Source organism: Lonchura striata, chromosome 11 (assembly GCF_050655825.1).
Source record: "Lonchura striata isolate lonStrDom1 chromosome 11, ASM5065582v1, whole genome shotgun sequence".
Classification (NCBI taxonomy): domain Eukaryota; kingdom Metazoa; phylum Chordata; class Aves; order Passeriformes; family Estrildidae; genus Lonchura; species Lonchura striata.
Window position 1 is genome coordinate 21,005,727 of NC_140713.1, and position 26,119 is coordinate 21,031,845.

Sequence of the window (26,119 nt, forward strand, 5' to 3'; positions counted from 1 at the left end):
GGTCTTCCACCTCCTGAAATGTCTCTGCTAAATTTCAGCAAGGGTTCACTGCTGCAGATGTTCATCACAGACGTTTTGCACCATGTGGCCTTCTTAAAAATGATAGAAGTATGTTCTTGAATAGGAAGATAGATCAGTATTACTATCTTTTTTTCAAAGACTGCCTTTCATTCAAGTGAAACCCAAAACTCTTGTGGGTGCACATTGAAGTTGTAAGGATTTCACAAATTGTTGAGGATTTGCTAACTCAGTGTGATTTAAATATGCAGTTTAGTGAGCCACTTGTGAAACACAGAGGCACTGCTCTGAGAAGGCACTCCCTGTTAGTGTGGGACCTTGTGGACAGTGCAGGCGTTTTATGAGCTCTGTTGTGCAACAATAACACAACCAAAAGATTTCTCAGATTGAAACTGTGGTAAACTTCTCAAATGGCAAAATTTGGTGAAGAATCTCAAGGCTTCTTATGATCTCTGTAGTAAAATAACAATTACTTTTGTCCATGCTTCTGTTTTCTTGCTCTTGTAACAGTATTGCATCCCATGTATTAGACATCTGAATGGAAGAAATAAGGGTGGATAGGTGTAAAAATATGCTCTTGAATGTAAGATTGGAAATAACAGAGCCCCACTATAAGGTGGAAAGCTTCTGTGCTTAAGTTTTGGGGATTTTTTTTTTGTTCTCCAAACTGTCTGTTGTTTCCATGCAGAGCAGAGAGGGGACTTGCAATAGGCACATGATTAATAATAATGTGACAGATCTGATTTAAAGGGAATTACAAACCATTATGAGTGTGCACAAGAGAACATCCATATCACTCTTTGCTGTCTAAAAGAGCATTGACAAGTCTTTAAATAGATCAGCACCTGCCAGTGAGCCAGTTGTGTTGTTTGGCTTTTGTTTGGAAAATGTTGTCAGTAAACAGAGGCAACACCTACATCACTGGCCTGTGAGATTTTTCAGACAGGCCTGTCAAACTGAAATCAGCCAAGAGTAGGCTGTGCAGAACTGAACGTAGTTGAGGTCTGATATGAGATGATTCATCCCATCATTAACTGCAGTTAAGTGATTTATATTGCCTGTGGCCCCTTGAGACTCTACTGTGAACACTCTAAAGAAAGTTGAACTTGACCCCTTTTTTCATAAGGGATTTTCCTTGTACTCATTTTTCTCGTAAAAGGGTGAATTCCTCATTTATTTTAATTACTTATCTTTTCCTTTTGTTTTTTGTTCCTTATGTCCTACTTTCTATAGAAAGATTCTTGTTTATCCTTATTTCTTGGTATGTGTCACTTCATATTTTCTGTTCTCCAAAGAATGGTGAGATCTTACCAAACTACTTGTTTCTTCACTGCTTCTATGATACCTCTGCTAGTTTTTTTTTAACCTTTATTAATGGGATCTAAATTTGAAAGAAGGAAGTTCCGGCCCTGTTGTTCCTTGTGGAACAGCTGCTGTTATGATAATGACAGAAGGTGGCTGTACAATGGAAGGAGATACTTCCAGTAACTCTGAATGTGCTGAAAGACTATGACCAATTTTGTGTGTGATTATCTCTGAGTGTATGAATGTTGATTTTATTTTCTGGTTTTAAGCACAAAAAACTGGGGCCAAAGGGAGACATTGATGTGAACTTGGAAGAAAAGAAAGAAGAAAAGAAGCAACAAGGAGAACTTTACATGTGGGACACAATAGAACAGGTATTATTTCTATGACATCTGCTACAGGTTGTTAATCAGTTCTGTAATACTGAAAATTTACATGAATTTCCTTAATATTTCTGTAAGTAATATTGTCAGTTGAAAAGGTGTGGATGAGGGGAAGAGAGTCTTTTTTTTTTATTGTTGCACTCTGTTTTGAGATTGTGGTTAGAGTGGTTAGGGAGTTTCCCTCTGTTAATGGTTTTAATATCTCCCAACTTTCAGAAATGGACTCGGCACTACTGCGCTATTGCTGATGAAAAGCTTTCATTCAGTGATGATATAGAACAGAGCGCTGATGAAGATTCATCCAAGGTGATGGCTGTTTTTTATTGTTTAAGCATTTTTATTTCAGATTCTTTCAATGTCTACAGGTGTCTATTTTTTATGATGATGAAATTTTAGAGATTCTGAATTAGATAACAAGTGTGGGGATAAAAAAAACTATAAAAGGGTCTCTGCCAAGGTCAACTCTCGTTAAACCCTATTTTTAATAAAATAACTTTTTCCCTTCGTTAGTGGAGGGTTTGCAAGGAGGAGTACAAGGACAGTGGATATAACTTCAGTACTTCTATGACAATGCTGATGTGTGCACTAAGTCTTTTAAGTATTACTGCTATTCTCAAAGTAAGCAGAATGAACTAATGTATATTGTGTTACTAATGTGTTACTTGGCTGTTGTGGGTGGTAAAGCAGGCTAATTATAAAGGTGATTGGCTGGAGAGCTCAGGCCTAGGAAGAGCTGAAATCCTGAAGTAGTTGATTGTTATATATCACCTGTAACGAGTACTTAGTTTCAAAGTGATAAAATTAGAAATGTGCTATAAAACATTATTCTTTGGTCTAGGATTTGAAACAAACTGAACTGCACTTAAAAGAGAAATGGTTCCATGGGAAAATGAAAGGAGGGAGAACAACTGCTGAGAAACTGCTGCAGGAATATTGTGCTGAAATGGGTGGCAAGGATGGGACATTCCTGGTTAGGGAAAGTGAAGCTTTCCCTGATGACTACACCTTGTCATTCTGGTATGGTCATTGTCATACAAATTTAATGGGGGATTTGTTTGTCTGGGTTTGGCGTTTTCTTTTCACTTCTGGTTGGAACATTACGAGAAATAGTGTCAGATGGATTTCTAACCTAGAGAGCTGTCAGACCAGATTTTGCAGAATGAGTTTATGCCAGATTTTAAACTACTGTCTGTTGAAAATTACTGGTTTTGGTCCTGTAACCTCCCTTGTCAGAATGTTTGTTGTTACTTTAGGTGTTTTATGAAATGACACAGATTTCATGCCTATTCACAAGCTCCCTGAGTAGCTGACCAGAAATGGGTGGGGAAATGCTTCAGAAAAAGAAAATCTGTTACAAACCCTGTATTTCCCTTATGCCCCCTCTACTCTTTCAGGAGGTCAGGCAGAGTCCAGCACTGCCGGATCCGTTCCACCAGTGATGGGGACACTGTGAAATACTACCTGACAGACAACCTCACCTTTGACAGCATCTATGATCTCATCCAACACTACAAGGAGACCCACCTGCGATGTGCTGAGTTTGAGCTGCGCCTCACTGATGCTGTGCCCAACCCCAGCCCTCATGAGACCAAAGAGTATGTATAGAAGCCAAGCACTGCTCTCATGTCAGTGTCCTTGCCTTGCTTTAGGTGGGATTTTTGCATAGAAAATTCCCTGGATTGAGGAGCACACTTCAGTGTTGTTTGTCTGTGGAGGTTTGAGGAATAGGCTTCTGAAAGATGCTGAGGGAGAACGCTGACTTTGTGAGAACCTGGTATGGCAGAGTGCTCATTGGGAAAGCAAATTTCCTAGCAGCAACTGGAAGATCAGTGAGAACTGTAATGCTGTGGAAATGTGCCAGTTCTTCCTTTGTCTGTGCAGTGTTTTACAACACCCAGTAGGTTGGGTTGGATGTTCAGGAGTTGGCTGTGGTTTGGCAACTAAGTGGTCATGGTCTGTGCCATCTGGAAGCTCTTTTACTGGGGCAGTGAGCCCAAACAGCTACATTTGCCTAACGCCACCCTCCACCTCACCCTGTCAGAGCTGGTTAAGCTGACTTCACCCCATGTGATAGGAACTAAGCATTGTGTTTATTTCCAGCTGGTTATTTTCTGCCCTAGATCCTGGGCAGAGCTTGCTCTTGTTTTTTGGCAGAACATTGTTATCGCTGCCCTTTGTTCTGTTTTCTTTGCAGTGGGCAAAAGTAAATCTTTGCATGTAAGATACTAATCAGTGACTTTAAAATTATTTTTTTTTTTGCCCCTCTGGGATCTGGGAGTCACTGACCACCCATAGATAACTTTGGAGGCTAGTGACATGTGAAGGGGAATTTAAGGGTTAGACTTTCCTGCCTTTCTGCATAAGCTGGAGATACACTGGCACTGTAAGTGGCCACAGCTTCACTGAAGGCACATTGGATCCAAGACAGGTCCATCCCTATGGTGAAAGATAAAATCAAGCTCTGAATAAAAATACAAATCCCTTGTGTCTTTCTTTTGTCTGTGTTTAGGCTTTATCTTAGATCTACTCTGTCAAAATGGAATAAATGCTGAAAACCAAATGGCAGACTAAAAGCAGGATGCAGTGCCTTTGTTTCAGGAAAAAATGCAGATTTATGTTTTGTGATTCCAAAAAGACAAGGTGTTCTGATATATTCTTGATGCGTTCATCCAAAATAAACTGCTGTCTTACAATGTTTCATAATAAACTGCTGTCATAGGTGCCAAGGTGGAGAAAATCTAATGCATAATTTTTCTTAGAATGTTTGAAACTCTATTGTTAATAACACTCTGTTATTCTCCAAAAATGACATTTGACAAGCCTTGTAATGCTTTGCCCATCCTGGTTTTTCTCTGTTGCAGCTGGTACTATAACAACTTGAGTCGGGGTGAGGCAGAAGACATGCTCATGCGAATTCCTCGGGATGGAGCCTTTCTCATTAGAAAGAGAGATGAGCCTGATTCTTTTGCCATGACTTTCAGGTAAGAAGACAGATAGGATTACCTTGCCTAGCAGCCCAACAATATTCTGTTTTTTATTTTAAAAAAATAATGGTCTTTTTAGAGTCATGCTTTTCTTGCTTTCAAACTTTGTATAATTAGCGTGGCTGATTTGTGGAGCAAGTCTATATATGAGAGTGTGTTCAAGAGTTAATTTGTGCATGGCCTGAACCTTAATGCTTTTATAAAGATTGAGCACCAGCTGTCTCCTTCCTCCCATACAGAGCTATGGGTGGCTCTTCTTTCATTCCCTGACACTCCTTGGTAAAGAGTGTTGTTTTGAAGTTTCCTTCAAAACTGCAGTGCAGGTGCAGGTTCATGTTCATCAATGATTCTATGTCCTTATCCCCTAAAAATCTTGACCTGTCAAAAAATGGAAATATCAAAGTGAAATTGTTGGCTCCTCTTGCCAGGGGAAATATTTTGAACAGTTTTGTGGTTCTTGTAAAAGCATAAATGAAATACATAGAATTGTGATGTTCTGCATCATACCTTCAGATCAAACTGTGCTTCTCTGAAAATGCAGTTTAGCAAACTATAAGGTTGCTTACTTGCATGCCTTATTGTGTATTGAAGTTGTCCAAAATTCCCCAGTCTCCTGTGTACTTCAGAGTGAAATTTTCTGCTGTTACCAAGGTGGACACTGAAGTAACTGGAGCTGCAGCATCTCAATAAAACCATTTCACAGGGAAAACAAGAAGTATCAAAACTTCAGCAGCTTGAAAAGGATGTAGAGATCTTTTTGGATGGGATGGTTGTCAGTGGATGGTTTTACTGCAGTTATCAATGCAAACACAAACTTTGTGTTCAAGCTCAAGAGATATGTCTTTAAAAATTGATTTCTGTAACTATCAAAATAATGATAATAACCATAATAATTGAATAAAAGAGGCTTTGCTGGAGTCATTTCACTTGGTGAAGGTGCACAGAGCAGCTGTGGGGCAGTTCAGAGCCCTGCTGCTCTGCCTGTCAGCACTGGCACCTTTCCCAGCTGTGCCCTTGTTCTGCAGAGCGGAGGGGAAGGTGAAGCACTTCCGAATCCAGCAGGAGGGGCGGCACTTCGTGCTGGGAACCTCGGCCTACTTCGAGAGCTTGGTGGAGCTGGTGACCTACTACGAGAAGCACCCGCTGTACAGGAAGATGAAGCTGCGCTACCCCGTGACAGAGGAGCTGCTGGAGCGCTACAGCATGGTACTGGGAGGGACTGGGAGGGACTGGGCTGGGCTCTGGCTCTGGTACAGGATCTCTAGGGGAGCTTAAGCAGGTCACTTTCTATGAAATTGAGATGGCTATACTGACTTCTCTCACCAAGGTATAAAGAACAGGTTCATCTTTCATTAAAAGTCAACTCTTGCCTTCCTCATGATTTGATTAGAAAAGCCCCACTGTGTATTTGGGGTCGTTGCACTACCCAGATGGGTTTTTGATAATAGCTTTGCCTACAGTTGGCCCTGCCTCCTATTGCTGAAGTGGGCATTGATCTTAAAATAATCATGCAGATGCTAAGTGCTTCAGAAAAAATGAAATATTCTTCTGTGCTTCTCACTCTGGACATTTCAGGAATGGTGTCCCACTGCCTTCTGTGGTAAAAGGTACCTCTGAAAGCTCACTCTGAGAGAAGCATGAGGAAATCTCTCCAGGAGACTTGTCTCTAGCCATTGACTAAACAAGGAGCCTGGATAATTAACTGAGGATAAAGGGCTATTTTCAGGATGGATGTGTTTCATTTTGAGGGAGCTTTGCTTTGGAAAGCCTGAGGTGCTGTCTTCACTTTTCAAGTATATATCTTTTAGAAGCTGTAGGAAACTACATCTGGCAGGTCTGCAGAAATCAAAACCTGGGGATTTTGTTTTTTCTGGGGAGACTAAAAGACTGAAAAGATTTTAGACCTCAGGAGTTTTTATAATGTTGCCTACAGCAAAGGTTCTGTATCTTAGGAGTGGGTTCAAATGGAATCACAAGGAGAGGATAAAATTAAAAATATGACCCTGTATATTATTGTAGAGTTATCTAATTGTGCAACCAATACTGGTACTAAAGTACTGTAACACAGAAATCATAACTGCAGGTATTTCTTTTCGGTTGCACATAGAAGAGTACTCACAATCAAAAAAACCTTTTGACTGATTAAGAGATACCTTTATGAGGTATTGCTGTTTCTTTGGGTTTTACTGTTCATTAAACTGAGGCATAGATAGATTACATAACACATCTTCAGTTATGTTCAACTGTAGAAGTGAGCAAAACAGAGATATCTGGCTTCCCCTCTCTTTTGTTGGCCTATATGCTATCAAAAAGGTGGTTTCAGAAATAAATGTTCTATGAACATGAAGTACTTTTATAACTTTTTGATTCCTGAAATGTGATTATTTCTTCTTCCTTGTTTTTAGGAAAAAGATATTAATTCCCTCTATGAAGTCAGGATGTATGTGGAGCCCAGTGAAATCACCCCCACAGTGGTATGCTTTCAGAGACATGTTCACACTTACTGTAGACTTCTCAAAATTGGACTTCTTGGTTTCCTGTTGGCAGTAATGAAAATAATTGAAAGCATCAGGCTGCTTGGTTTAGTGGGGACTGGACAACAGAAATTTAAAGGGTGTGACCTTTCTCTAGCTTCTTGTTAAAATTTGTACCCACACATTTTTTTGTGTTCACATCCTGTAGTGATTCATTCAGATTGGGAGTTTGGGCACTTTCTTCTCTTGGGTCCGTGTAGATGATTTGATCTGTGGGCTCCCAAATTAAATATCTGTGAGAGGGTTCAATTTGAGAAAGTTGGAAAGAAAGTACAACATGAAAATTTCTGTGTTTGTGGGTGTCTGTGCACTCTTGTTCCATTAACAAACATCTTCTGCATGCACAAGTAAGTGGGGAGGTTATTATGTGCTTTCTATAAAAATTTGGTGCCTTTGGTCTATTCATGAATCATTAGAGTTTTTATCCTTTATATACTGTTTTGAAAACAAGTGTCCCAGCAAACATTACTTATCTGTAATTCTTGCTAGTGCCTGCCTACTTGTGAATTCTCATGAAAATCACCTGCTTGTAAATTTTGTGACTAATTCCTTTTAGTCTTTTTTTGCCAGTGAATTTGCATTGCTGCTGAAGCATTTGGGTCTTAGTAAATTCAAGATAAATGTTTAGCTTATCCTGCTGAAACTGCATGTCTTCCTAAAGGAAATGTGGCCAGCAGGATTGCTGATGTGGTTTTGAAGTGGAGGCAAATAAGCCTGAAAACTTCAACATGTTATAAAAATGAAGGATTTATGTTTCACTTTGGGTTTTTAAAAATTTTTTGGTTTTATGCTTCTTACCTTAATTATGTTGCAGCACCCAAGAAAGATTTTTTTTCCTTTTCTTGAGGAGTATCAAAGTAGCATCACTTACTTCCACCAATAGATGTCACTCAGGAACTTCAGTATTTTGTTTTCTAAGCTTCACAGCAACAACAAAAAAAATCCAATGTACCTTATTTTTTTATTTTTCTTTTTTTTTTTAAGATTGCATTATTGATTATTTTATGACCTGTCCCCCCAGATGACCCCTTTGCTCTGTTTCTCTTAAAGCCTCAGAGAACAGTGAAAGCCTTGTATGACTACAGAGCCAAAAGGAGTGATGAATTGAGCTTCTTTCGAGGAGCTTTAATTCATAATGTCACAAAGGAAACTGGAGGCTGGTAAGGACAAAGATTCCTCCTGGGAGGGCTTCTGGTGACTTACTAGATGGAGGAAAAAATGAGCTTTGAGTAATAGTTTTTAAAAACTGCCTGCTGTCTGATTGCTGCTTATTAACTGTGCCCTTACAAATCTTTATGCCAGTGTATTATAAAAAAACCCAAACACAAAATCCCCTCATCTTCAATTCTCCTTTCACATTTTTTCACTTTTCTATCCCACAGTAATAACCTCAGCCTGCAGAACCTCCATAGCCTGGTATATCCCATATTTTTCTCTTAATTCATCCATCCTTCCTGAGCATTTGTGTGTTCTGGGAAGTCATTGCAATCATTGCTCTTCTTCTGGCCTTGCTCTACTAAGTATTTCTCAGGAATCAAACACACCTTTTTTAATGCTCTGTACAGTCTCCTTTTATAACAGGCTTTCTTTTTTAGCTGGCTTGCAAATTGCTTGGAAAGCTTGGGAATCTAATGTTTCCCTGTAGTTTCTACAGGGTAATCAACCACATAATAGTATTTTTAGTACTGGAGGGGGAAAAAGCCTCTTAAGTCATTAATTGCAGTTTACAGTAACTGTAATCCCTCTGAAATCATCTGTTACTACAGTTAATGATTGCTTTGTTACAGCTCTTAGCTACTTCATCATTGATATTTTTGGTGATAGGTAGCTAGACAATCTAGTATGGGGTATTAATGACCAATTTCTTGGGGATTATTGCTTCATTAATGGCCTTTTGAAGCTCTTTATCTTTTTTTTTTTTTTCATTTTCTCTACTTGTCTGTTTAAATTCAGGTGGAAGGGGGATTATGGAGAAAAAGTCCAACATTATTTTCCATCTAATTATGTTGAAGATCTGTCATCTGATAACTCTGCTGATCTTGAAAATCAGGTGAGGGTTATGATTTGTCTGCTACGTTTCCTTGACTAGCTACTGAAGTGGAAGTCTGGTTTATACACTCACAATTCCATGTGCTGTGATTGAGAGAGCAGAATAGAGGGATTGATGCATTCTTCATTGTTCTCTGCTGCTGAATATTTTTGTCAGGACATACCCCTTGCTGAAAGCTACTTAAGGAGATAGAATATCTTGAGTTGGAAGGGACCTCCACATAGAATATCTTGGGTTGGAAGGGACCTCCACATATCTATGATTTTATGATAGCTGAATTGGCAAGGCTTTAGGAGATTCTGGTTGTTTCCTGCTAATAAAAATCATAAACAGTTCAGATTTTTCGTAGTTTGGCTAAACAATAACATACCTGAAACATAACTAGTTTTCCTGTATAATCACTGTCGTAATATTTACAAATAAGAAAATTATATGTCCAAACACATCTCACTAGTTGTTTTACTCTCCATTATCAAGTTTTTATGCATAAACCAATCCTGTTTCTCAAAAGAATCTAAAAAAATCTAGTCCTGTGTCTTGGACAAAGAACTCTTGAACAAAAGAAAACAGAACTGAACAGTAATAAGTTTTGACATCTTTGAATTTGAAAAATAAAACATTGAATTCTTATGTTCTTCTGAAGCACTTCCAATGATTTTCCAGAAGTCTTTGGAGAAAACAACAAGTATTACATTTCCTCCCCCCTGGTTATTGTAACCTTAAGCAGACTTGAAAAATGAACAGTTATGTCAGGACAGAAGGTACTACAAAGTAGTCTTGTTTTAACTTCTCTCACTGAAGACATTTTTGTGTGCCTTTTAGATATGCAAACTGGCTTTTAAACATTATAGTGAGCATGCTTTCAGTAAAGATGACATTAGATTTAATGATGCACATTTATTATTTGTTCATGTCCTGTGCATGTTCACTTAGGAGATTTAGGGTCAGATTTAACTCCTGTTTTTCAGATCATTGAGGACAACCCACTGGGCTCTCTGTGTCGTGGCATCCTGGTGCTCAACACGTACAACGTTGGTGTGTATTTTCTGATGCTTACATATGGACTACTGACCTTTCTCTATTGAGTAGACTCTTTTGTATTTAGCAGGAGAGATTTTAAAAAAAATCTAATTCAACCCCGCAAACACCTACTTGTGTTAATATAGCTAGCAGAATTAATTTGTTTAAACTTCATAATACTAAATGCTGCAATAAATCAACAATGACACCTTAGAAAAAGAGCTGTTGGATTTCAGTATAAATTTCTTGCTATGCTATTACCTAACAGTGAAAATGCCACAAGGAAAACACAAAAAGCCTTTTGTCTTCATTCTGGAACCTAAGAATCCAGAAGATCCATGTGTTGAGTTCGCAACTGATAAAGTAGAAGAACTCTTTGAATGGTACCAAAGTATCCGTGAGATCACCTGGAAAACAGCAGAAGAGGTATTACTGCAAATTTATGTGTTGTTGTTTTAATAATGAACTGCTATAAATTTACAATAGCTTTTGTCTTTAGCTGCCCTATACTGCTAAATGTTGCTCTCACATGATCTTTCACCCTCTTGCATATTGCTGTTGTCTGCTTATTTTATTGATGCTGTTCATCTTGTTCCATAACCTCTCTGGGGAATGGTAGATGAATTAGCGTTTTATGTAAATTGATGTTAACAGGAGTTTTCCAGCAGAGTACTGTCTGTATTGCACCCTGCCCCTCAGTGAAGTGTGTTTGGTAGGCCTGAGTGAATACCACTACAATTTTCCACCTGGTCACTCTTGTTCATCCCAGTGTTAAGCAGCAGAAGCTCTGATATCAGACTGTTCTTTTCAGAACTGTGAATCCACCAGTGAGGGTGTGTGAAATTTGAGCTGCCATTCCCTAAACTCTTCTTATCCTCTTTGCTAACTCTGTTTTCCAGTGAATGCATTGGCACTGATAGACCACTGTTTGACTAATACTTTATTTGTAACTAATGACCACATTCTGGACTTCCCAGTTCTTCAATAGTAGTATTTCCAAATACTTGCCTAAAGATTCAAGGATTCTGCCTAAGTTTAGCTTCTATGTCCCTCTACTGCTACTTAAAGATATTCTTTAGGACTTGCTTTTTATGTTATGATGTACTAATATACCTCTCTGTAATCTTTTCTAGTATTTAAGTCTTTGGCTTGACCAAAAAGTCTTACTTTGACTGTGCTTAAGGATACTTTTTTTTTTTTTTTCTTTTGTTGCTTTTATTCACCTTTTATTGTTAAGTGGGTGATATGGTTGATGGAAAATGTGTTTCAGGTTCATGCTGTTTATCTGTCATATGGAGTGGAAGTGCTCTAAGGGTGCTCCTGATCCTATTTATAGCAGACCAGTTGATATCTCAAGCAGAGGACTGTAAATGCAGCAAGGGAAGAAGCAGCAGGAGCTGTTGACCTATTGTTGGGGGAGGAGAGATACAGTTCTTGTACCAGGCTTTCATTTAGAAGTAAAAATGAGAAAAAGAGAAACATGACCTAAAAGAAGTGTCTCCAAATTGAATGTTTTTTATGCTACAACAATGGCTCTTCAGGAGCCTGGCAGCTTTTTCTCTCTCCATCCAGTTGGAGAAGTATTAAACAGTCTGTGTTCAAAGATGCTTTAAAACTCATTTCTGTCAGTTGGGAGGCTTTTCTCACAGCGTGGCCTCTACGAAGTTCACATGACAGACTGACTGCTGCATGGGGAGGGGATGAAGATGAGGAAAGGCCCTTGTTGCCAGTACAGTTAAGAGGCTGAATTTTGGGGTAGGAAAAAGCACAGTGAGTTAAGACTGTGCTGCAGTGTGATACAGGGGGATTTTTAAATGAGTTTGGTTTTGGAGAATGTCTGTTATGCACAAACAATAAAACTAAGCTTCATGTCTCTTGTAATCTCTGCTCAGTACTGATGCTTGCCATGCTCCCTGGGGTGGCTGTTCCTTGCTCTCCTGCTTGGTTATCTCTAGAGGGTTCTGGCTAGAAATGAGCCCATGCCATCAAAAAGTGACCTTTTGCTGCTCAGAGCTCTGGTTACTGTTGAGCAATATCTGGGAACTGTGGTGGATCACCAAGTACAATGAGGTTTGTACAGCTTTTTCCCAAGTCTAAACACTGTATTCCTCTTTCTTTTTCTTTGATTTCATGTATAATCTCTGGTTCAGTGAGATATTCTGGAAACCTGTGGCTCCCTGGTACTGATTTTCATTCCTTTTATGTTTGTCTTGTTGAGGGAATTCTTTTGGAAGGCTTCCAGATTGCTGCTGCTTCATGATCTTTTATGCCAAAGCTAATCACTGTTCAGTATGGGACTCTTCTTCTGTTCTGTTTTATCCTGTAGCTGCTTCTTACGCTGAAAAGCCTCCAGCCCAAATGTCTCCACTCAGGACACGTCTTGCTGCTTTTAGCAGTTCCCAGTCTCTGCTGGCAGGGAACACTGCTCAGCTTCCACAGAGCAGGTGCTTGCAAATGTGGAAGTAGAGAGAACAGGTTTGGTACTGGGGATTTAACAAGCTTGCACATGATTTTCCATGCAGAACATGATGGGTTTGGTGCACAAATAGAAAACGATGCTCAGAGAGTTTGAATTTCACTGTTTGGGAGTTACTAACAAGACTCAAGTTCTGCCAAGGTTTATAAATAGATACAGAAACACTTTACTACCCTTTGCATTTTTTCTGCATACATTTGCATTTATATGAGATATAGGGTTAAGAATGTAACTAAAATTGGGTTGAGTAAAGCCACGTTAAAAGAAAAAAAAAATGTTGCCAGTATTCTGAGCATGACTGATCAGGGAAGAACTGAAGCCCTTGCTTACAAAACAACACCTTTCTCCCCATCAGAAAAAACCCTAAAAGTACATCCCTCACCGTTTGGTTATTACCTGTTCTCTGAGCTGGGTCTGGAAGTGCATTACATCTGTGCAAGTGTCTAAGGTATCAGATAGGAATCTGGGCACCAAAGAAGGCATTCATTAGAGTGCACCCTGGAGCTACTGTGCCATAATACTCAGTGTTCCTAGAATCTAAAACTTCGTTATGTTTTCCAGGAGAACAGGAGGAAATACTGGGAAAAGAATCAGTTAATTGCTATTGAATTATCTGATCTAGTAATCTACTGCAAGCCAACAAGCAAAACAAAGGACAATTTAGGTATTGCCTTTAATATTACATCTGATTTTTACCCTTTCTCCTGTCTTTACAGATGTTAGTTGGAATTTTAGGTCTGAAGATAAAATCTGTCCTACTGGAAAACAAAGCTCTGTTTCACCCAGGCAGTTTTCAATAGCACTTTGAAATTGTACAGCAGGGAATTTGGTGCTGTTCATCTATCACAAAAGAACTGTCACAAATTTTAATTAGTTAACTAGAGACATCCTCTCAGATGTATATTCCATGGGGAAGCTTACTAGTTATGTGTCAATTGACTTTTTTGAGATTAAAAACTATGGCTGAACACTTGTGATTCGTTTACTGTGCATTTTTAAATTTTACTGTAAGAACATGTTTGCCAGGACTAAGCTGTTGGAATGATGTATGGCTTCATAATATAACTGGGCCTGTGTAAGCACAGCTGTGGATTCTGACACTGAAATATGTACATTTTTATTCCAGTTTTTTGTCATTGCTGCTGGAGAAGCCAGTAAATGTGCCCTTTTTCTTTAAGTTTCTTTGCAAATGTTTTTAATAAGCTGTCACTGAATTTAAGACATTATAATTATAGTCATTTTTGAGGCATTGGCTAACCCTGGCTCACCCTTTCTTCTCCCCATTTAGACCCAGTAAAAGATGTCTCATTTAAATATGTGTTATAGTGATCAGAAGTACATTATTAGCAATGATGAGATGAGAACATGACTGCAGGCTCTTATCTGCCCTTCTGTAAAGCATGTGGCAGGAAGGCAATTTTAACTTTCAGGCATGATTTTCAACCACTTTGCTGTGACTGCCTGAAAACATTGCCAATTACTGCATTAAAGGACAAGGCAAAACAAAGTAAAACAAAGTGTTGGTGAAAATACAGTATAAATGTCAACTTCTTTTGTCCTTTGGTAACCATTCTTTTTCCTCCTCTCTCTATGTAGACAATCCTGATTTCAGAGAAGTCCGTTCTTTTGTGGAGACCAAGGCAGAGAGCATCGTTAAGCAAAAGCCACTGGAGTTGCTGAAGTACAACCTGAAGGGCCTGACTCGTGTCTACCCCAAAGGACAGAGGGTTGACTCATCCAACTATGATCCATTTCGCCTCTGGCTTTGTGGCTCCCAGATGGTGGCTCTGAACTTTCAAACTCCAGGTAATATTCCCTTTGAAAAAGAATCTGATCCACCTTCTGTTTCACTGTAAATGAGCCCCTTTATGGCCCTTCTGCCCTTCTAATCACCATCCTAATTATTTGAACTTCTCTGCAAGAAGCGGTGTTTGAAGTTTGCTTTTTCATGTGTGGGTTGTCATCCAGAGCTGGGCTCCAGAAATAGGTCTCCAAAAGCCCTGCCTCTGAGCCTAACTGCCCCCAAGCCCTAAAAGATTTATTTGACTTTGATCTCTTTGTAGGAAGCAAGCAGACTTATTTACAGTGAGTTTCAGATGGATGAATGGTTGTGCAGTCACAGGGAAGGCTGTATTGCACTTCATGGTGAGGGCCAGCTTGCTTGTGATACACTGATAGGAAGCTAATTGGGGATGGAGATGGGTTTTTTTGGGATTAGAATTGGTGAAAAATGGCCTGCCAGATTCAGTTACTGAAGGAACCGAGTCTCCCACCTTTCCAGGTCTTTTTGATGGAGTGGTGACCAGACAGAATTGTAGAGAGTAGCCATTAATCTGGTATTTCCTTAGCTTTATTCCAGGGAATCTTGTGTAGTGACTGTTTAACTCTCTCCCCAGATAAATACATGCAATTGAACCATGCCTTGTTTTCCCTGAATGGGCGCACTGGCTACGTGCTGCAGCCAGAGAGCATGAGAAATGAGGAGTATGACCCCATGCCAAATGACTCCAAGAGGAAATTGCAGATGATTATGACAGTGAGGGTAAATCTCTTTTTTTTTTACATTTTTTTACAAGTCATAAATATCTATAAAACTAAATATAAAGCTATTATGTTTCAGAGCAAGATCTGACAGATTGTCAAAATACTGTTTTTAAATGTCAGTGTGTGTGAGAATAAAACTAACTTCACTGGTTCCTGAAAAGAAATACATGTCTTTGTCTTTATCATGCTAATGAAGAACGTGCTATAGGACTGAAAACACAGTCCTGGGATGATTTTGTGTAATTGCTAACAAATACATCAAATGAACTAACTTGACTTTCCTATCAAATGAGTTTTTAGTAGAAGGGTCCTATTGGAGATTGATTAGCAGCAGACTAACTAGTTCAGGGATTTTCAGTGTGAAAGAAAGATAGTTATAATGAAATATAGAAACTAAACAGAAAACCTAATAGGCTGATCCTCCACTTCAAATTTAATACACTATGACTTAATCTGACTGTCATTCTCATTTGTCTTCAAGAGATGAGTTTATCAGTGGAAAATGTTGCCATCTTGACTGGGTGCCAAACAGGGTTTAACTTGTTTCTGTTCTCAGTTGCTATGCAGTAAGACAGGTTCTTTAAAATTATGTTTTCTGAGAGAGAAGAAACACATAATTGCTCTTCACTACAGTTTAAAGGTGAGGTAAACAGGGCCTGTGAATGCAAAGCAGAATTGTCTTGAAATGGGTATGTAATAAACACAGCAGAAAGATAACAAAACGTGCTACAGGCCTGGCCTGGAGCTGCACACTGTGTGTAATGAATATCAGCTATGTTGTCTTTTTTTTTTTTTCCTTTTTCTTACAATGAAAATAATTGAGTTACCCAGACTACTGGATGTATTGTTATTGTTAGCACAGATAATACATGCAAACATATTCAAGAGAGAGAATGTGTGCTTTTCTATGTTCTGGATTTTCCCCCCCTCTAGTTTTGTAGGCTACCTTCTGTTCAGCAAAAATGATGCCAAGTTTCCTTTGGAGGTGGTTCTAATTTACAATTGCTTTTGCAGGTTTTAGGTGCTCGTCATCTCCCTAAACTTGGTAGAAGCATTGCCTGTCCCTTTGTAGAGGTTGAAATTTGTGGGGCTGAATATGATAACAACAAATTCAAGACAACAGTTGTGAGTGAGTATCTGTGGGTTTCTGTGTTGCAGGGATATGGTTCTACTTCTAGGGTACTTAAACAAAGTGAGCAGAGGATGAACATTATAGGGGGAGTAAGTTAACTGTAGCTCTAGACTGATGAGTCACAAACTCTTGTTCTTTTGCTTATCGTGGGGCCTGTTAATTTGAGAAACTTTGATGTATATCAAATTTAGAAAAAACAGTACTGTTGAGGTTTGGGGAAAAAAAGTCCCATTCTGTTATGTTGTTGCCCATGCATAAGTTTGTGTATTTGCATATTTTAAAAAATTACTGTCTTGAGAGTGCCTCCAACAGTGCTTGTCAGTTCCCAGAGTCTGGCCCAAATGGGGAGTTACTATTGTGAGCTCCAGACTGTGTTTATTTAAACTGAGGTTCTAAGACTGGCACCCCCTTGGAGGCAGCTTGGGTGTATAGGACTATAAAATATTTTAACTTGAAATGCATTATAAGTTTGATCAAAGCTTAGTCCTGGGGCATTCTGGATAAGGAATGTGTTTGTGTATGCATGAACTTAAGCTGAAATGGGGCAATATTTCAGCCACTTAATATTTCACCATTTAGTATTTCTTGATACAACAGTGTTCCTCTGGTAAAAAACAGGCTTTGGTTCTGGTTATCCAATCCAGTGATACTAGTGGAAAATAGATACAGCATCAGGAGCAGAATGTGCATTGTGGCTCCTCAGTACTTCAGAGATGATTATGATTTAAACTTCCTGTGGGAAGTGACCAAGACTTTACAGAGCAAACTTCCTGGCTGTATCAAATATACCAAATCTTGGTGTTCTGGGCATAACTACAAAAATTGAACCAAAATACATGAGTCTTCCTAGAGCTTTTCCTTCTTCTCTTGGATATGGAGCATGAGGCTTATGAATGTGAGAAATTAATTCACTTTTTCTTTTCTTTACAAATACATGTACTAGGAGATTTTATGTGTTTGAATACAATAATAGCTCTTCTTCATGGATTTTCATCCCTGCCAAGTTTCCTCCCACTCCCACCACCAAGTAAACAAATACAAACTTTCTGAAGCAAGGTTGCAACATGAGACAGATGGCAAATAGGAGTTTTGGGCTTCTGTATTCCTAGAAAATGTCCTGGGATACATACTCATATGTGAATGAAGTGAAATTATTGCTTCATACTACAAATGTTTCCTTTTCATTACAGATGACAATGGCCTTAATCCAGTTTGGGTACCTTATGCAGAACAAGTGAAATTTGAAATTTATGACCCAAATCTGGCGTTCCTGCGCTTTGTTGTTTATGAGGAGGATATGTTCAGTGATCCCAACTTCTTAGCACATGCCACTTTTCCCATCAAAGGAATCAAATCAGGTGAGCAGCAATTATAATGAGGTGCTGTTGAGAATTAGTGAGCTGTGCCTTCCTCTCTGATGCCAGACACCCTCCTGCCTCGATGAAGCTCCTTCCTCTGGCTTTACTTTTCAAGAGCATGTGAAATCAGGTGTTGCTCAGTTTTGCCAGTCTTGCCTTTTGCTTCTCTGCAATTACCATAGCAGAGCCTGCTCTCAGCAGAGAAGCATTTGAGCACTGAAGAACGTTCAAAGTGTGCACCATTTCTGTGACTGCAAGTTCCCCCTTGATGGACTCTGTAATTGCTCTTTGTTTTCCTTTCCCCCTGCCCCAGGCTTTAGGTCAGTTCCTCTCAAGAATGGCTACAGTGAAGATATAGAGCTGGCCTCGCTTCTGGTGCACTGTGAGATGCAACAAGTTTTGGTGAGAAGCACTGGGGTTTGTTGTGTGCATTTAGGGTGTCTGTTACCAGTTCGTTGTGGAAACCAGGGACTGAGGATTCAGTTTTCTGTGTCTGATGTGCTGTTGTCAGGCATTTCTTCCGCAGGTACTGGGCAAGACAAATAGCACAAATTGAGTTACTCTCCCTCTGGGTGGACAGATTACACGGTTGTTAAAAGAAATAACACACAAACAAAGCCTCATTACCTCCAATAGTTTTTGCTGTAACAGCATGGTCATTGTCTTTCCTTGTTAACTGACTGATGACGTGCAAAGCTAGCTAGAATCAGCTTTGGCTTCATAGATAAATATTTTTTTAAAGGTCCTATATAAAAAGAAATCACTTCAGCAATAGAAGATAGTAATTTCTCCCACTATTTCATTAAAATAAACAACCCATCAAGTACAAGACATATCTGGTTCTTAAAGAATTGCTAATCTCCTCCTTTTTAAGCCTCTCTAAGCACCTACTTAAAATAGTAGTATTTTAAAACACGTAGGGGAAAAATAATGATGCTCATAAATTCAGGCATTAAAGCAGCTGATCTGTGAACAGTATTTGTTGGTGTTCCAAGGGTGCTGCTGTATATGTTGATTTGTAGGATATTTCTCAGACCCTTTCTCAATAATATATTACGTAATTTAAATACACTTGTGATATGATGGAAGTTTAAAGATGCTTCTGGGAAGTGGCTATTTCAGGGTGATTTCCAGCACCCTTCTGATTCAGAGAAAAAAAATGTTCAAGTTCTTATTTTTAGTAAGTCAAACCATTCAGGCCCACGCTGCACTTCACGCCAGTTACATTATTTTCCTGATTGAAACATCAACTTCTGCGAACTCTAAGTCATTATGTCTCTGGAGGGATTTATGCCTGCAGTTGCATACACTAAACTGGAAATTTTTGAATTCAGTCACATTGTTATTCCCAAAGGAGTGGAAGCCTTTTTCAAACATTCTTTGTGGAGGTTTTTATGAAGCCACCTTGTAGCACATGATGTAAAATGACTGTGTGTGCAATGACAGTGTTTGAAAGCTGTGGTAGGTTCCTCTAAGTTCCTTCTGTGGGCCAGCCAAGGGATCTGAGAGCAGGAGAGGATTAGAAGCTGAGACCAGGGATGTGTGTGTGAAAAGGAGACCTATATCCTTTCAAGATAATATTTAAATTGTTCATATTTCATGGACTCAAGGCTCATAGGAGAGGCCTGGTAGACTGCTGTTTTTGGGCTTGCTCCCTTAGAGAAAACTGACAAAGTCACCATTGCCTAATGCTGAGCATGGACATCACTTGTGGATACATTGCAAATCCCTCCTGCCGTGGTTTCTCTTCAGGAATCCAGATCATTACTGCCTGGGGCCGGAGCAGCTCTCAAATGTTGTTCATAGCAGCAGTCTGTCCCCCAATCTGTCAGCACTGACTCCTTTGACAGTAGCACATTTCACACTCTAGAATCCCCTTCTGCTTGTTAAGCCAAATGAAGATGCAGCTCAGCTTGGTGTTTTTACAATGCCTGGTGGCAATGCAGTGCAGGACAACTTCCAAAAACTTCCTTTTGTTTGGCAGCCTGCAAAAAACCCAGACTCACCAGAGCTGTCAACTGTAGAACTTTTGCCAGATCATTCAAGAAGCATCAGAAAATATCAAAGCTGCCTCTCTTCCTCTGCTTCTTTTAGAAAAGTGATGGCCTTTCATAAAATAATGCCATTTAATAACAGCCCTGTTTATATACAGAGCCCATCTGCATGTGCTTGGAGATGAAATACAAAATTGTAATGAGGAATTACAGATGGCTATGGAGTTTATCAGGACTAGTAAAGTGAAAACATTGTAGACATAAGCATGCACACTTGTGAATTATTATGTGGGGTGTTAGTAGTTCCTGTACAACTTAAACATGTTTTTTGATACTGTCAGAATCATACTATACTGAGGTGGTTGTTGCACTTAAAGGCATGTCTTATTTGCTTCCTTCAGAAAGTGCATGTATTTCTTCAGCTTTTTCTGACTACATATATGTTCTTGATTTAAAGATTGAAGGGGACATCTTAAAATGCAGTTTAAGCTGTATCTTTGTGGATACATTTATTTAAAAGAACTAACAGTGGTACATGTGCATCTTGATGATTACACCTGCAAATTGGTAATTAGCAATCTGCATTTCTTTTGTGATTTGGGAATACAAAATTTCCTACCCCTTTACAAACAAAAATTAAATAAGTTACTCTTTAAGTCTTAATTAGCAGTGTAGCAGTGAAGCTGTTTCAGTTGCTCCAACCCATGCCTGCATAGGAATACTTCAGGAGGAAAAAAAGGTTTAGGAAAGGATCTTGTTGCTCCTTGGGTATGTTGCTATCAATTTTCCTGGGTCTGGACTGAATGCAGAAAGAGGCATTCTTATTAGTATGCCTCTGAAAATGTTTGGATTTATTACATTTATTGATTGCATGTCATTTCTTGTAGAAGGAGTATCTTGTTTTGCTGCTGATGTGAAAATTAAGACTTCAGTCCTGCCAGTTCTATTCCCCACTAGTAACTCTATAAAGAGACAGCTTTTGCATCCAAAGTTTTGAAGTATTAAAATAATTTGAAGTCCTAAAGGGAATCATGAGGATTGCTTATGGTTGTAGAATATTTTGAGACCTTCTACTGTGAGCTGCAATAGAAACTCAGACCTACTCAGTTGCTTTGCAAGTTCTGAATTGCCCTAGTTACATAGAAATACAGGATCTGTCCTTCTTTCTTGGTACATCTGAGTACTTACTGCTGTATGGGGTCCTATTTACCAGTCAGCATTTTGACCTTTAGTCTGCATTTAAATAGAATATCCCCAGGATTGTCACTTTGTCACATGATACACAAATATGATGAAAGACCCAAAACCTAAACATTTTAAAAATGTATTTTTAATATTATTATAATCTGATAAGCCATCATGATACACTATTTTCTGTTCTTTCCTCAACAGACTGGCATGGTCTATTAGGGAAAAATACTCCAATAGTAGTGTTTAGATACACAAAGTTTGTGACCTGCGCTAGAATGTCCCTGATGTCCCTGTCAGAGGGTATGGCTGGTCTTACTGTGGGGCTGAGGAGTTTTTTTTTTTAGTGCTTTCTAAATTAGTTTCTGGAATGTTTCTGGAAACATCCTATCAAACTAATTTTATAAAATATTCTGTGCATTTATTAAAATGTGGTTAGAGAAACAAACTCATCCCCCAAACTCCGCTGGTTCTGTGTCATTTTGGGAACGCGTTTTACAAAATCACCTTGATTTCCAATATTCCTTTGAAAGGAAAGTGAAGAAGAGCTTTATTCCTCCTGTCGGCAACTTCGGAAGCGCCAGGAGGAGCTGAATACCCAGCTGTTCCTCTATGACAGCCACATGAACCTGAGGAATCCCAACAGGGATGCTATTCTGAAAGAATTCAACGTCAATGAACACAAACTACAGATTTATCAAGACACTTGCAACCGCAGGTGGGTTGATGGTCATTCTCCCTTCCAAGGCAGCTCTGTCTAGACTTATGGTAGGATTTATGGTAGGAAAGATTTATGGTAGGAAAACCTCAGACATATCAAAAGGAGCATCTAAGGAGTGGTGAGAGTAGAATGAGCTTATCTGGAATGAGGAAGGGCTGTAGAGAAGCTAGGCTGGGCCTCAAGCCACTAGAGGCCAGCAGAAGCTGAAGAATTGTGCAGTGGAATCTCAGTCGCAGTGATCACAGTGACACTTGTAATCCTGTCAGGTTTTATATCCCTCTCTGCTGCTCTCTGGGAGGAAAGCCTGGAAGTATATACAGACAAATAAATAAACCTCTTCACTCTTGCTACACTATCAGAGTTATGTCCCTGGAAATGTCATGCACATATGAGATATGTGGGAACAGATACAAAACAACAAAACCACAAAAGATAAAACCAGTATTGAGTTGAAACAGCACAGCACTGTCAGTTCAGTGTCAGTGCTTTATCCAGAGTTTAGGGGCAGGTTCCTTCTCCTTTGCTGACACTTTTAGGCTGGGGGTGAGGGAGATAGTGAGGCTTCATGTAGCAAGAGGAAATTTTGAGTAGATCTCAAGATTTTAAATAATCTTGTTCTTTTTCGTGTGTGCTGAACAGCTGCGTGAATCACTTGTTTACTCCCATTTATTGAGGGAAAAATTGCAGTGCTCATTGCTGATACATTACTTGCCATTGGTATCCAAGTTCATTGAATTTTGTAGACTGTTCCTCTGAGAAATTCCTATTAGGCTTGACTTTTTCCTTTTCTTTTCCCTTAAGATTAAAGGAGAAGAAAGTCAGTAACAGCAAATTCTACTCTTAGAGCCCATTACTCTTTGATGTGTGCTTTATGGTGCAATTCAGGAAGAGATGAATTTATCCTGGTCATCCTACTCAGTGACGGTCTCATCAGACAGAAGGACTGGAAGAAGAGAAGGAAGAGGAAATACGGATTTCTTTATAATTTCCTCTTCTAAGAAAAACTGTTTTAACACCTAATAATTTATATTCTGTACAAAGCATGCCCTCTGTGCAGGCCAGAACTTCTGTGTATTCAAGATTTATAAAACTTGAGGATTTGTAGTTGGATGGACCTCACTTCTCATTATCAATACATGAAGTACAAATCATCTCCTGTATGTATGTACACAGGCTGTAGATAAAGACAGTTTGCATGCATGGAATCACACCACTTTAACAACCTGGCTCCTCAAGATTAACTAGTAGTGAGTTTTTAATTTATTAAATGCTGTAAAAGCACTTCTACACCAGCATTGTCATGTCATGTATGTTACAGTCCTCAAGACAGCAGATTGTGCTGCTGATACTGTATAAAATATTTTGGGCAGCTATTGTCTCTTATTAAAAATTTTCTGTTACATTTTTGAGAACAAGATAATATGTTAATTTTGTTGAAAGCAAATACCCTCTGTTACTGTAGTTGTGTTTTTTCTGCTGAGCTCTCTTTAAAGGTTTAAGAAAGGAGCAATGTGTGAACCTCTATTCATAGCCCCTGTGAACTTCTGTTCACAGCCTTGAGGCACTGGAAGGAAAAGTTTTAAGATACGCAGTAAGAGCTATCTGTTTGTTTGCAGAAAGGGAAGGTATTTAAAATTCTGAGGAGCACTTACTTTTGTACAGTATCATTTCTGCAAATCCTTTCAGCTGCTAATGTGCTTAGAAATGAATTTTTAAATGAACTGTCAATTTTTAATCTTGCAATCCTATGTAGACGATATTCAAATGATAGTGTTCTGTAAATGTAGACTGTTTTCCCAAAACGTAACTAATCCAAGAATGATAGTGTGCACAAATATAGAGGCACATTCCTCTGGTGCCTTTAATCAAATCAAGAACATGAAACTGCAGATGAGAATACTTGTTAGATTAGCAAGTGTGTTTTCCTGCCAGAGCAGAACTGAAGGCCTTCGATGGAATATTTAACAGCAGTTTTCATAATTTGTGTATGTGTTGGTCCTTTGTGCTAGAGCTGTATTGTTACCATCAAATTCTTGGTTGTCTTATCTCTACATGGGATGAGTTTTGCTATCTGTATTCCCAATTTCAATGTTCAAATGTATGCGGAGGAGTTTAGTTTTCAGAGTGACTGCCTGAGGCACAAAATGCTGTTTCCACAGAGCTGTACTTCTGATCACAGAGGACCTGCATGGATTTGGGATTCATGGCCTGATGCAGCTGCCTCAGCAATTTTCAATTTCTCTTGCTCCCCACGCTGTGACTTCTGTTGTTTCAAGAGGTGCTTAATTGATGCCATTGTGCATTCACAGATGATGGTTTGAGGAACCCCCTTGAGGTCTTAGCTATTCTGTAAAGACAGTCTTGTATCAAAGATGAAAGTGTTACAATAGTGTATCCCACAATGGGGTGGCTTCTGTAAATTTTTTATTATAAAGAAATTAATTACTAATCACCCAACTGAAAATCAGAGAAAAGTTAAAGGCAATTCTCTGCTTTTCATTCTCCTTCTTGAAATCTTTTCCGTACCCAGTTGTGATTGAGCTGTTCAAAGATTAGATGGGTGTAAATCCTGCTCAAACAAATAAACAAACAAACAAAAATCACATCAGTCACATCAACTGTGGATTTGAGAGGCAGAGCTATAACCTAGACTGCTGTATGGAGCTGGCTTTATCTTCATTATCCAGGTGTGGATTGTTCTGCCTGTCAGAATTCTTCTTAAGCTCAGTTCTAGAGCAGACCAAACCAAACTGTCCATTTGTCCTGGCTTCCTCCACTGGTGTGTGTATTCCCTACACAGCACAGCCACTGTGTGATGGACACAGGAGTGAGTCCCTCGTGCTGCTCTTGTGCAAATATTTAAGAATTAGCCCATTTTGTAATCCTCTGAAAAGTGCTGTGCACATTCTCCACTCACGCATAATGTCAGGGGTCATAAGAGGCACTCCATCAGTATTTATGCAAATGCATTTTGTTTTACAGTAAAACTTTTCCCCAGAATATGATACTACACTGTGTGCAGAATGAAAATACTGCAGTGACTCTTCTGCTGACTTGCAAGTGGTGGGCAAGGCTGTGTTCTAGCTCTTCTCTTGGCTCTTGTATTCTGTGTTTTATGTCCAAGACCTCACCTCTCAGTTCTTTCTGGGGGCAGACTCTGTAGCAACTTTATCACAGTTGCAACTGTTTGAGTATGAAAGTAGAATTGAATGTGTGTGTTAATTTTTTTAATCCAGGAGAGAAAGCATTTATAAATTTTTGAAGTTAACAACTGTTAAATTGTTACATTCTTACAGAAACTGTTTTAAATCATTGAAATAACTTATTTTAATAAATAATTGTTGATATCTCACATTGATGTGTGAGTGATGTCAGGTGCTTCTTTGTTTAAGCATTGCTCGTTGAATTTCATGACTTTTGCCAGTCATTTGAAGCAGTGAGTTCTTACTGAAAAGTGATCTGCTGGTGTGGCATGGTGTGCTCTGCTAGAGGTTGGAGGAAGGGCATTTCTGTGTTTTTAAGATGAACTGACTCAAAGATTATTTCACTAGACATGGTTATCATGGCACTTCCTCTGGCTCCAAACACATGAGGCAGAAAGAAAAGGTCAAAGATTGAGTTTAACTTGTGACTCCAAACCAACCTTTTTCACTGAGAGGCAAATACAAACTCCAGCTCTAGTGAGATTCGGATTTTTATGGGCTTGAACAATGAAATCTGAGCAAGGCAAAGATTAAATTTGTGCTAATTTGGAAGGACAGTAATATTGATGTTTACAAAAAAAATTTATCAGAACACTTTCTGCCTGTGAGGTTGCACAGGGAGAACTGCTGCTGAGTGGATGCACTCTGTCTTTATGTGGTGATTTTTTTAATTGTTGGGAGTCTTGGGAACAGATTTTTTCTCATCTTTTGATCAAAATTGCATGCTTGTTGAACATGAATCTGTATGAGGTGTCTGCAGCCTAATTCTTCTAGAATGTCATTAAACCAGCCAAACTTAGGGAGTTTTGGTATGCATGAGTTCTGGAATCAAAAACATTACTACATTTAGGTATTTTATTACCTGTATTGCCACTTTTTTTCCAGTCCAACATACCTATGTATTTCTCTGTTGAAAGCATTTTGTTTTGCAGCTCTTAAACCTCGGGGATGGTGAGGTGTGAGCAGTGTACCAGCCATTATCTTCGAATTCTCCAAACCAGTTGGAAAAATCGGAATGTGGTGTGGAAGCTGAATTGCAGTGGTTGAGTTCTGCTACAGTGATGTGTCAGCATTTTTAACTGCAGTCCAACTAGCTGGCTTTGTTCCAGACTGGAACTCCCTTTATATAATGAGAAATGGAAGTTAAATATAATGAAAATTAGCCTTCAGAATCAGTTCAGAGATGAATTTATCTTCTGATCCATAATA

At 39.0% G+C, this 26,119-nt stretch overlaps 1 protein-coding gene across 4 annotated transcripts in view; it reads left to right on the plus strand.

Annotated features, from left to right (window-relative positions):
* PLCG2 (phospholipase C gamma 2) overlaps positions 1 to 25,059 on the plus strand; it is a 55,572-nt gene extending 30,513 nt beyond the window's left edge. For all 4 annotated transcript variants that reach the window (XM_021541225.3, XM_085589877.1, XM_085589879.1 and 1 more), the window contains 19 exons: positions 1,593 to 1,697; positions 1,923 to 2,012; positions 2,545 to 2,723; positions 3,101 to 3,301; positions 4,568 to 4,687; positions 5,716 to 5,896; positions 7,096 to 7,164; positions 8,275 to 8,384; positions 9,178 to 9,274; positions 10,243 to 10,309; positions 10,563 to 10,720; positions 13,332 to 13,434; positions 14,367 to 14,576; positions 15,167 to 15,312; positions 16,329 to 16,443; positions 17,637 to 17,804; positions 18,118 to 18,206; positions 21,520 to 21,704; positions 22,509 to 25,059. In XM_021541225.3, the coding sequence (XP_021396900.3) occupies positions 1,593 to 1,697; positions 1,923 to 2,012; positions 2,545 to 2,723; positions 3,101 to 3,301; positions 4,568 to 4,687; positions 5,716 to 5,896; positions 7,096 to 7,164; positions 8,275 to 8,384; positions 9,178 to 9,274; positions 10,243 to 10,309; positions 10,563 to 10,720; positions 13,332 to 13,434; positions 14,367 to 14,576; positions 15,167 to 15,312; positions 16,329 to 16,443; positions 17,637 to 17,804; positions 18,118 to 18,206; positions 21,520 to 21,704; positions 22,509 to 22,551 (2,436 nt within the window). In that variant the 3' untranslated portion in view covers positions 22,552 to 25,059. The remainder of the gene's footprint in view (positions 1 to 1,592; positions 1,698 to 1,922; positions 2,013 to 2,544; positions 2,724 to 3,100; positions 3,302 to 4,567; positions 4,688 to 5,715; positions 5,897 to 7,095; positions 7,165 to 8,274; positions 8,385 to 9,177; positions 9,275 to 10,242; positions 10,310 to 10,562; positions 10,721 to 13,331; positions 13,435 to 14,366; positions 14,577 to 15,166; positions 15,313 to 16,328; positions 16,444 to 17,636; positions 17,805 to 18,117; positions 18,207 to 21,519; positions 21,705 to 22,508) is intronic.
* Positions 25,060 to 26,119: the final 1,060 nt, after the last annotated feature.